This window comes from Oncorhynchus tshawytscha, linkage group LG33 (genome assembly GCF_018296145.1).
Source record: "Oncorhynchus tshawytscha isolate Ot180627B linkage group LG33, Otsh_v2.0, whole genome shotgun sequence".
In the NCBI taxonomy this organism is placed as follows: Eukaryota; Metazoa; Chordata; class Actinopteri; order Salmoniformes; family Salmonidae; genus Oncorhynchus; species Oncorhynchus tshawytscha.
The window spans coordinates 15,768,096-15,779,176 of NC_056461.1; the positions used below are offsets into that span (position 1 = coordinate 15,768,096).

General features: G+C 42.5%; 1 protein-coding gene across 2 annotated transcripts; it reads left to right on the plus strand.

The window, feature by feature from the left end:
- The first annotated feature begins 438 nt into the window (after positions 1-438).
- Positions 439-3,943, plus strand: LOC112214225 (ubl carboxyl-terminal hydrolase 18). 2 transcript variants are annotated; one of them, XM_024372820.2, is made up of 11 exons: positions 439-562; positions 732-871; positions 1,345-1,441; positions 1,581-1,711; positions 1,827-1,906; positions 2,031-2,165; positions 2,336-2,431; positions 2,527-2,691; positions 2,867-2,995; positions 3,102-3,145; positions 3,268-3,943. In XM_024372820.2, the coding sequence occupies exons 2-11, from the start codon at positions 802-804 to the stop codon at positions 3,338-3,340; spliced, it is 1,020 nt and encodes a 339-aa protein (XP_024228588.1). In that variant the 5' UTR covers positions 439-562; positions 732-801; the 3' UTR covers positions 3,341-3,943. The 2 variants fall into 2 exon arrangements, with proteins under 2 accessions (XP_024228588.1, XP_024228589.1); XM_024372821.2 differs by having other exon boundaries at positions 1,827-1,900.
- The last annotated feature ends 7,138 nt before the right edge of the window (positions 3,944-11,081 follow it).

An 11,081-nucleotide genomic window follows, 5' to 3' on the forward strand; every position in this document is an offset into this window, starting at 1 on the left:
GGAAGAAATTACAGTTTGATCAGGTTTGTCACTAGGGAATGCCATCCAACCAACTATGTGGGTTTCATACTGTACCGCTGTGAAGGAGGTCACCATCAATAGTTATGTATCTTGTCCCATAATAAGTCCCATTTTCTCTTGCTGCGCAAGGTTGCCTCCATGCTGATTTAAAATTGTTGCGTACACAGCTGTATAGAACTATGTGGACAACCTTTTACATAACAGAAGGTCATTTTGTGTAAACTGTCGCTGTCAACTACTTTATAGTCCTGACATGGAATTTTACAGGCAAATGACACTCAATGCTGTTTTAAAATATTGTATGTGGCGACCTCAACAAAGCCCAACAATAAGATAAGATAGAAATCGGTAGAAATGAATAGCACTTAGCCCAAAGGCCGGCAGATGGCGATATCATGGACTCAGTTTCGTTAGTTTCGTTTTTACCTAAAGTTTGCCAGAAATAGAAAGTGAAAGTGAAGCTGCGGTAGTCGCGTCAAGTCGCGTCTTTTCCATATGATTTTTTTCCCCAAGGCTGTGGGTCGTCAATGAGATCGATAAAGTAAGTGAAATAGTTGCTGAAAAGAAATACATATTATGCTATATGCAGTGTTTTGGATTCACAAAAAAATGCACCTCTAATGTTAGACGAGTTTCTCAAAGTTGAGTAAACTCAGCTATGTAAGAATGTATGATGACGATCCAGTTATTAATTTGTATTTCACTCACAGGGAGGTGGACCCCTTGGACTTCTTAACTCAACAAAAGTAGTCCAGCAATAGATCAGCTAAAACGATAGCCATGATGTCACGAAGAATGTTCTCAATGTGCGGCCGTAGTTGGAGTCTACCTATCGGGAGTAGGTCACAAGGTACGGGCTTGGATTGAATGCATATGATGGAAAGTAGATTCTGAAACAAGCCAATGGGCTGGTTATTTTTCCCTGATCACGGGACCTGTTTTACACTTTTCCCTATAACTGAACCCTACTGAGGCGCTATAGGGTCCTGAGTTTTGCCTGTTCAGATCACATGGTCAGGAAGAAATTCTGACCATAATCAGCAGTAGCATCACTGCAATTTACACCACACACTTTGCATTGATCAATATGGACACAAGCACAGAAGGCTGCTGAGTGTATGGAATGGCATCAAACACATGGAAACCATAGGTTTGATGTATTTGATACCATTCCACTGATTCTGCTCCAGCCATTACCATAAGCCGGTCCACCCCAAATTAAGGTGCCACCAACCTCCTGTGAGACATTATTATTATTACTTAACTGTCTGGATAGAATTGAGGCATGCAGCTATGTTGTTCTGATCATATTGATGCCCATAGGCCTAAGAGGTCTGAGGAACTATGGCCTGTCATGCTGTGTGAACGCTCTGCTGCAGTCCTTCTCTGCCACCTGGGAACTGGTAGATCTGCTGGAAGGGTAAGCCAGGTGGCAGGTTACAATACTTTGCTTTGCTATTAAGAATCAACATGTAACAAAGACATTAGTTAGCTACTTACTGGTAGTTATCAGGCTGCTTGTGGGAAAGCATTGAGTGCTGGGAATGCTATGTTCTTAGGTGGAACCCAGTTGACAAGGAGAGTGTCCCTCTGTATCTGAGGAAGGCGCTACTAGCCATGCAGAGTGACCAATCCCAGCCTGCTCCTCATCGAGACTTCCTGCACTGCCTGGACAGAAATGACATCTGCTGTATGAATAGTCTACGAGACATTACATGGAGAGAAAAAGCAACAACATTTATGGATTATAAAGAATATTATTTTTCTGTCTGCAACTTTAACATTGACAAGAATGTGTTTCTCAGTCTATGTTCAGCAGGATGCAGATGAGGTATTCCTCTCCATTCTAAACCTTATCCAACAACAGATGAGTGACAAGGTCTTAGTATGTACTACTTAAATTGACATAATATTAGATCAACTAAAAAATAACAACAGGGACATCCAACAAAAAGCATGTTGGAGATGATACGATAGGAAGTTTCTCTGTCTGTGTTCTCCATCCCCAGGCTCAGGAGATTCAGTCTCTGTACAAGGTTACCATGGAGACATACCTTCAGTGTCTAGAATGTAAATACATCGAAACTGGGACCAGCTTTCTACTCAGCCTCCCCATGCACATAAGGGAGAGCCATGACTCCCTGGTGAGGGTTCCCTAAAACTTGGCTTGAGTTTTCTCTTATATTGGGATTCTATTCAATGTACTTAGCCCTGAATGTCACATTGCCCTTTTTGATAGCTGTCAAAGGGAGGATGTGGTTTGTTTAAAATTAAAATGGAGTCTCTGTGTCTTTCCTATTCTGTGGTCTTCCAGGAGGACTGTATGCGGTTCTTCTTCAAGCGTCAGGAGCTAAGGGATGGAGATAAGTGCTACTGTGAAAGGTGTGGAGAAAAGAAGCCATCCCAACAGGTCAGCTCTTTATAACTGAAAGGATGTTCCATTGTAGAGACTGTTGTGATTTTGCCTGTTCACTGAATTACTCCATTTTGTTCTTTCTTATGTAGGGCTTCAAACTCATCTCCCTGCCCCCTGTCTTGTGTCTTCACCTGAAGAGATTCCGTAATTCCCATGGTTACACCAGGAAACTACACTACAAAGTCACCTTCCCAGAAACCCTGAACATTTCTGAGATCTTGACAGCAGAGGCACTGTCAGAACGTTATGTACAGGTAGATAGGCATATGTTTACCATATTTGTTTGAGGTGTGCTAATATGCTACATTATGCTCATAAACAAATTACACATGGACCTACAAACACAATTACATTTTTTCACAACATAATTGGAGGGAAATAGTACAGCTTTACTGACAGACATCAAATTGTATTTGTTCGTTCTTTCAGAGTGACAGCCAGTACAGTTTGTGTGCAGTCATAGTGCACTCCGGCGTTGCCATGTTTGGACACTACACAGCATACGTTCGTCACAAGAACCAAAGCTGGTACTACGCTAATGATAGTTCTGTACGGCAGGTAAGAGAAAATGAGTGACAGAATGTTTACACCAATCAGCAAGTTTGTATTATGCATATACCTTTCTTTGGTATCATTAAAAGTAACAACATTTGTACAAACACAGGTTAGCTGGAAGGAAGTACAGAACACCTATGGAGGAAGTCAAAGGTAAGGTTTTAACACACAATTACTTCTCTTTAGAATGACGACATCTCTCAGTAATATACATGATCAATTCTGGGGGGGGGGTGGCGGCATCAGTTGACAGGTGTCTTATCCTTTGTTAACAGAGAAGACACAGCATATATGCTGCTCTACAGACGAACCCCAGAGGGAAAGCAACAGGAGTGGTCCTCAGGCTGACGGAGCTAAATGGATAAAGAGTGGAGACTGGAGACCGTAGGAATCAAGGACCAAACACAAGGTGCACTCACTGCAGGGTGAACTACCTAGTGGAGGGGTTGTTGTCTTCATGTAGCATTGGGGATGTCATTTATCTTGATGATTTTCACTTTAAAATTATGGTTAATGGGTCATTGTTTATGTGCAATTACATGGATTTGTTTAAGTATATTTGGTGTGGTGTGTATATGTTTAGAGGTCTTGTTTATGCTGGATACGTTGGACATTCATAGGGCATTACTGAGTTTAGCCAATAGGTGGCGGCAAAGACCCTTCACCCTGTCATTAGTACAGTCATCTTGTAAGCTTCAGAGACCACACGTTCTGAAACCACGATAAGACGGGTGGTTTGAAGAGTGTGCTGAGTTGAGGTATTCTGGGGGGAAAACCTGAAAAAGGCCATTGACTCATTGGTGATAATATTTGCCTGACATGGAAATATGTGACTCACCTTGTTTCAGAACAATTGGTTTAGACAGTAGTTACCGGTACTCTGTTCTGTTTCAATTTCACTACCAATATAATGCTGTCAACAGAGAAATAAACTGTAATTTTCCCAGGCAACACCTGAAAATGTTTTGCGTCTTTTTACAGTTACTGAAGTGTGCTCTGCAAGACCTAAAACACCCACCTTATGTGCCACAGGCTCTCTCAATACTCGTACTTAAATGTGGTTTGGAATGACATGCATTGAAATGTTATGTTCTTCTGTCGTCTTCTCTATTCTGTTATTTTCTGTTCTTCTATATTATTTTTCTTCTATTGGTCCTTTGCCGATCATCTTTCTTTCAGAGAAGGAGAATGAGGGGCAGATAGAATATCTCCAATCCACCTATTCCTTCTCAACATACTTCACAGTACATACTTTAGAGTACATGTAAAACTTGGTAAAGGCCGTCTGTCTGGGGAATCTCACACATAGTCAATAAAAAAAACTGTTCCCACTCCCTTAGCCAAGACACTGAGGACCAGTTGAAATGGTGCCCGTGTGCTCGCAGCCTGCCTCGCACTGACAGAATGGAAGACATCTGCACAGTGCCACTGGTAGTAGCCTACGTGGGCATCTCCCACCCACAGTCAACGGACAGTAGCAGAGTAGTTCAGTATGTTCAGTATGTTCAGTATGTACAGTGGTGATGTACAGTGGTGATGTACAGTGCTTTTGCTGGCATGTCACTTCCTTTTAGATGTTGCATTTCTAGAGTTGACGCTTGAGTCTACTCTCGACCCTACATAAACGTGACAGTTTTGTATCTGCGTCTTAAAGCTCACTCTTGATTGGCAGATATATATTTTTGGGGCTGCCCCCTATAAATGCTGCTCTGTTTTTTTAATCAAATGTCATTTGTCACATGCTTCATGAACAACGGGTGTAGACAAGCAGTGAGATTCTTACTTACTTTCCAACAATAGAAAAATAATAACACGAGGAATGAACAGAAAAATAGGACGCAGGTGTGTTTGCATCTGGAGATATTTGACCTTGATAATTCAAATAACTGTTTTGAATTTCAGTACTTACAGCAGTAAAACAATGACATAGAACAATGCGTCCAAAATGATTCTGAGCTTGGAGTAAGATGACAGACCTCTTTCTCTATTTATGTCTCTTTCTCTTCTATTATAGTTGTAAATTCATTATTGATGCCCAGTTACAATGAAGCCAACACTAACCAGGTGTTATTGCATGAATTATATAGTCACAAGATGGCTGGCGTGTGCCAAAATTTTCACTCGGGGAGAACACCTGCCGTGACGCACCCCTCCATACCACACCATGTGGCTCCAGTGTACGCTTAACTTACCTTAACATAGGCGACACATTAGCTCCTATTCATACGTGTGGCACACGCTACATGTCTGCACCACCATTGTTGAGCCTCCCAGTCTGTCGTCTGTCCTTTGTACTGTCATTACCCACCTGGACAGTGGACACCTTATGGGAGGCACCTTATGAACCGTTCTTGTATTTGGAAGGTTTTCAGTCGGTCTGGGGGGGTATTGGTTACTGTATTGTGTTTAAAGGATCTACTCTTCTAGATATTGGCAAGGTGACTTGTCTCTGCCCATAACAGTGACAGTTCTTGACATGCCAAGAGCGAGCGAAGAGACTAAACTAGCATGTGGGTCAGCTGAACTCATTGCCTGACCACAGTGTCATCTATTTCTATGGGCACAAGCACTGTTCGTGACACACACTGTCCACAGCCCTCTTGTTGGCAGAGAGAACATTTTGCAGGTTTAAAACGTATTTCCTGCAATTCTACACATTTTGTCATGGGGTGCAGAGAACATTTTGCAGTTTTAAAGCAGATTTTCTTGCAAATCTATATATTTTGCCATGTCTAATGTGTGTTGATGTGATATTTGAGTGACTCGAACAACAAAATCTATGGGCTGAAACACCTAGCTAAAAAGCTTTAGCTGACATGGGCTACTTCATCTGGACATTTCTGACAAGTTATAAATAGCTCTCTAAGGTATGCAATGACTGACATGACAAAAGGAAAACTGATGATGTACTACCCAATTTCGAAATTGCACCTTGTGCATTCGTTCTACCATTACAAGTTTCTAGAGTAAGTTGAAAGCTGGACTGAATTCCCCCCAAAACTGATCTAGGCGATGATATTCTACAGGCTTTGCAGTGTGGCAGCGCTCAAGTGCTAGTGTTGTCTTTGGACAAGGCTTCCTAATGCTTTGGGTTCTTTGTTTATGTGTGTGTACCAGTTACTAAGAGAGTGTGGATGGTTTATGGTGGAATTCAGGAACTCAGGTCAGTGGTTTGCTTGAGAATGTGAGTGAATCTTTGTGACATATCCCTACCCGTCCCAGTATTCCGTCTGTCTTGCCAAAGATGGCAGTTTCAGAATTCAACATGGCTTCCTTCGGGCATTTCTCACTGCTTTGATCGACTTAGTAGCTGTGAAAGAGGGGTGTTACATCACCGGTGTCATCCGTCCAGTCTTCCTTCCTTCCTCTTGAGCAGTGTTTACAGTATATGCTGTTGTGCAGAGGATTCCATTCACAGAAATGCCCGTTGACTCTCAGGGCTTAGTAGTCTAATGCAACATTTTCTAATTATTCAGAGGACAATGACTTTCGTAGGATTGAGAGACAAACCACCCCTTTGTGTTGCCTTTGCAGTCACCATCTCGTATCTAGAACCAGGACATTGCCAATGGCGTTAGTTAGAATAGTTTGATTTAGTGCTGAATTTTCACTTACTTCACCATGAAGAAAAGCCTATGTTCCTCAATATGTCCACTGACCACGACTTTCATCTCTGACATCCACCCTGTCATGACTAGGCCTACTCTTCTACTTTAATCTTACTCAACCTGTCATCATGAAATCTCTAGCTCATCTACCGGCTGTCATGAAATGGGTTTTCAAAGAGGAAATGATTCTGCTTCGCTCTCCGTGTTGAGTGTGCAGACCCTGGTGTCCATGGTGAAGGGAGGATGTAAATAATAACAAACAAGAGCTGAATGGGAATGTCTTTTGCATGACTTTGATATTTCCATTCGTATCAATGTAGAATAATATAATGGAATGTAGCACTGAAACACTATCCACTTGTTGTCTCTTGAAAAGTAAAGGTACATGATTCTGACCTGCCACAATAGGTTTATCAAAAATGATAGCTGTACCGTCTAGTGGTAAATGTAGACCAACGCCTAATTCTTTTGAGATGGTCTTCCATCTGCTGAGCAGTGAGACATCCATCTGTCAGTTCATTGTGGAGGTATCCCTGTGATGTACTTTGATTGGTGGCCTGTGACACTTCACCTTTGCTTCTAGGGTCATGACCCTTGACTCATATTGATGTCAGCACTGACTGACTGTGAATGCAGGCATGTGTTCCTACGATACTCTGGCTAAATGGTATTCCTAATAGTCCTAGGTTCTTACCAGTAACCCTTGTCTAAGATTCACTCATAAATTAAACTGTCTGGAAACATCTATAGGTCATCTATAGGCTGCCGTGCTTCAACTTTCCCCTTCTGAGTTCATAAACTATATCCTCTCCAGAGGGAGTCTGGACCTCATGAAGTTTACCGCTCCCCTCGGTCAGCTTTGCTCCCTATGAGTCTAGTTGGCGTGAGGGTCGTAAAACTAAAGCCGCACGTCTGCATTTTCTAAGAGGATGTTGTATCATATGTCTGACCACCAGAACTAAAGATTCGAGACTGAGGGAGAAGTGTGGTTCGGATTTGGTTCGCTTTGTGTTTGTAGACAGTTGGCAGTGTCTGCTGCTCACCCAGGAAATGAACTCAGACAGTCTAATCTTCTTCAGCGCGTTGGCTAACAGCTAACATGATACGATGTCCCAGTCTCTATTCATTCCACCTCTATTACTATCCCTCTGTTAGCACCTTATCTTCGTTAGTTGTCAGACCGGGATTCCAGGCCAGATCAGTGATCTGTCTCACTCCGTGAGATAAGCCTTCTCAGGTTACAGGGGAGAAACGGTCCTCTCTGTTGTCTTCACACAGGGCCCTTATAGCTGGCCCTGCCTGTGCATGCCATCGCAAAAACCTCTGTATTCTCTTGCTCCAACATGTACAGCGGCATTCATTGGTTCCCACACATACAGTGGCTTTTTATTTTGGCTGGTATTGGAAATGATTGCAAATGTTTAGATTCCTCTCAAGTTTACTTTGAGAATGTGGGTTTCTTGTTCAAGGAGTTACTCATGTCTCATGTAGCCTATCAAATTTAACAATATTCATACGCTATCAGAAGAGCAGCATGCTGCCATATCATGTCAGGAAATAGGTGCATCGGTTTAGGAATTTCATCACAAATTGCTGTGAATTTAATGAATTTATGCACCGATTATAACCCTTCTCTTTTAATGAATTTATGCACCGATTATAACCCTTCTCTTAGCAGTGCTGAAAGCCCAGACTATGCTTATTTAATCTAGCATCCTCAGGTCTCTCTCACTGTGCTGTACTGTCAGCATGCAGGAACGTATGGAATTAGAACTCCAGGCTAAACGACTGCCTCGTCATTCCAAGCTCTGGGCTGAAATGATAAGTCCACAGCACAGTGTTATATCGGCTCCTGACACATTTGGGCTGTGTCCCAAAGCACCCTATTCTCTATTCCCGAAGGGCTCTTGTCAAAAGTAGTGCACTATATTGAGAATAGGGTGCCATTTGGGACGCTACCTTAGATAGTGATCGTGTCGAGTGTGCTATGCGTGCAATCAGTTCTCTCATCAGCAGAAAAGTTAATGATTTGTGCGGGGGGGCGTGTGAGGGGAGGCCCTTGTGACCCGTGACTCCAACTCTTGTGACTCAAACTGAGCAGACATGCTTTTTTTGCCTCTCTGCTTGTGCCCCTTTGCCATGTTTAAACTTTGATCCAGACTGTATGTACTGTTCATTTGCTAAGGATTGTGGACTTGGCTCCTTCAAGCCGAGGTATCAACTGTCAAAGCTCTTTGACCTGTTCTCTTCTTCAGCTGCTCCTATTTCCGGACAAAGGCCCTCTAATGCAGGTAGCTGGTGTTGGCATTCGGGCTGCATTCCTACCATGGGGAAGTTGCTGGGATCTGGAGGAAAAATGCATGAAAACAAAGGCAGACTCTCATTCACAGGGTTTAAAGTTCTGTGGGAAAATGTGGGCAGGGCATGAGGTGGATGGCAGTGGAATGTGAACCATGGCATAGCTCACCAGTTACTATGACAGGGACACACACAGCCTTGCAGACTGAAAGGGTGGAGGTCCAGAGAGAGAGAGAAGGGCAGCTATATAATAGGGTGTGATCTTAGTCAAGAGGACAGAGCAGAGTTATTATTTTAACATTTAGGCCTAGACTGTCATTTTCGTAGTTGTGTAGACATTCAACAAACCATCAGTCTATCATGAGCCATGATTGACTGAGATTTGACGAGGGGACTTCTGATTATGAGGTCATTTCCTCTTAACCCCAGACCAGACTGTCCTATGGGTCTTCTCAATGGTGTTCTCTTAAAGATGAGGAGGATTTTGAACATAGCGTAGCATACGAATGATCAGTCTTCTGTTGAGCTAAGTTACATTGTCTGAAGCCCCACATCGTTCTATGGTAGCCAGGCTAGTTCTACCACACACAATCACACTTTCAAAGGAGTGAGACAAAGAGAGTTCAAAGTTTATTGAGGTTTGTTAAGGTTCTGACCTCACCTTACTATATGACCCTACTGTGAAGATTAACAGAGGGCTTTCCATTGGGGTGGCAGGGTAGCCTAGTGGTTAGAGCGTTGGACTAGTAACCAAAAGGTTACTAGTAAGGCAAGTTCAAATCCCTGAGCTGACAAGGTAAAAATCTGTCATTCTGCCCCTGAACAGGCAGTTAACCCACTGTTCCTAGGCCGTCATTGAAAATAAGAATTTGTTCTTAACTGACTTGCCTGGTTAAATAAAGGTTAAATTTAAAAAATCTAAGTGCTCTGCTCTCAGCAGAAGAGGAGCCCAGATGCTCTTGAAAAAGCATTTTCAACTTAAGGGGAAGTGAAATGAGTTGTTGTCATTTGGCCGAAGAATGTTTCGCCTACCATGAAGCCTCTTACTTCTGAGGATGATAAACATTGGGCTTAACCTGATGTCATCCAGGAAGATTGATAAACATCCTGAATGTAATCTGTTGATAAACACCCCAGTCATTTTCAAATGTCATTTTGTTTAGCACTTTCTCTTGTCTTAACCTGCCATCTGTTCATCTTGTTTTATGTATGTGTTGGTTGGTTCTTCTTAGACACAGATATAATTAAGTGCATTCCTGTCTTGCAGTTTCTGAGACCTTCAGGGCACTGCTATATTTAAAAGAAAACTCCACCCGAAAACGATATTTTGGTATTTGTTTCATTCGTCCATTCTTGACATAGTCTAGTCTGTTGGTCAGCAGTCACATTTTCAGGATATGTAACTTTCAAAATACAGAAACCGTCGGCGTGTGATGCATTTTGCATCATATGAAGCTGTGTTTTGCATCATATGAAGCTGTGTTTTGCATCATATGAAGCTGTGTTTTGCATCATATGAAGCTGTGTTTTGCATCATATGCGGATGATTTCTGTATTTTGAAAGTTACATATCTTGAAAATGTGATTGCTGACAAGCAAAAACAATGGACAGATGAAACAAATACCAAAACTTAGTTTTGGGGTGGAATCTTCCTTTAAAGGTGTACCACCTGATGATGTCACGGAGTTTCCCTGTCATAACATTCATTGAATGTCACTGCACCAGCAGTTTTTTCAAACTATTTCCATTACACGCCAAAATAGTGCAAAACAAATAGTTATTTCTTAGAGTGGGGTTATAGAAAGAGCCTGTACTCCTGGTGGGGAGTGTGTGGTTGGAGAGTTCTGGATGAATTACATGGGGAAATGAAAGGAGGCCTTCTGTAACCCACAGGTCCATTCTGGGAGGGGAGACAGTCTCTGATGTGGCTTTATAACATTTCCTAAAAAGCGCAAAGCCCTCTGGGATGATACCAAAACCAGTCATCAATGGAGTGGTGTGTGTGTGAGTGTGTGTGTGCCTCATTGTGCTGTATTGTTCATCCTTCCTTTGATATCTGAGGACACAGTTGGCTATCTGTGGCTTTCCACACAAAAAATATTGTCCTCCAGAGCCCTAGGCCAGGGGAGCACACCCCTTCAGTCGGTTGTTTTCTCTCCTTTACACCGTGTTGTGTCTTCAG

Bases quoted from the DNA above. Each gene is read 5' to 3' on its own strand.
- LOC112214225 (XM_024372820.2), top strand. From the start codon at position 802: ATGATGTCACGAAGAATGTTCTCAATGTGCGGCCGTAGTTGGAGTCTA. The intron at 872-1,344 runs GTACGGGCTTGG...TGATGCCCATAG, and splicing joins TATCGGGAGTAGGTCACAAG to GCCTAAGAGGTCTGAGGAAC. The intron at 1,907-2,030 runs GTATGTACTACT...CTCCATCCCCAG, and splicing joins AGATGAGTGACAAGGTCTTA to GCTCAGGAGATTCAGTCTCT.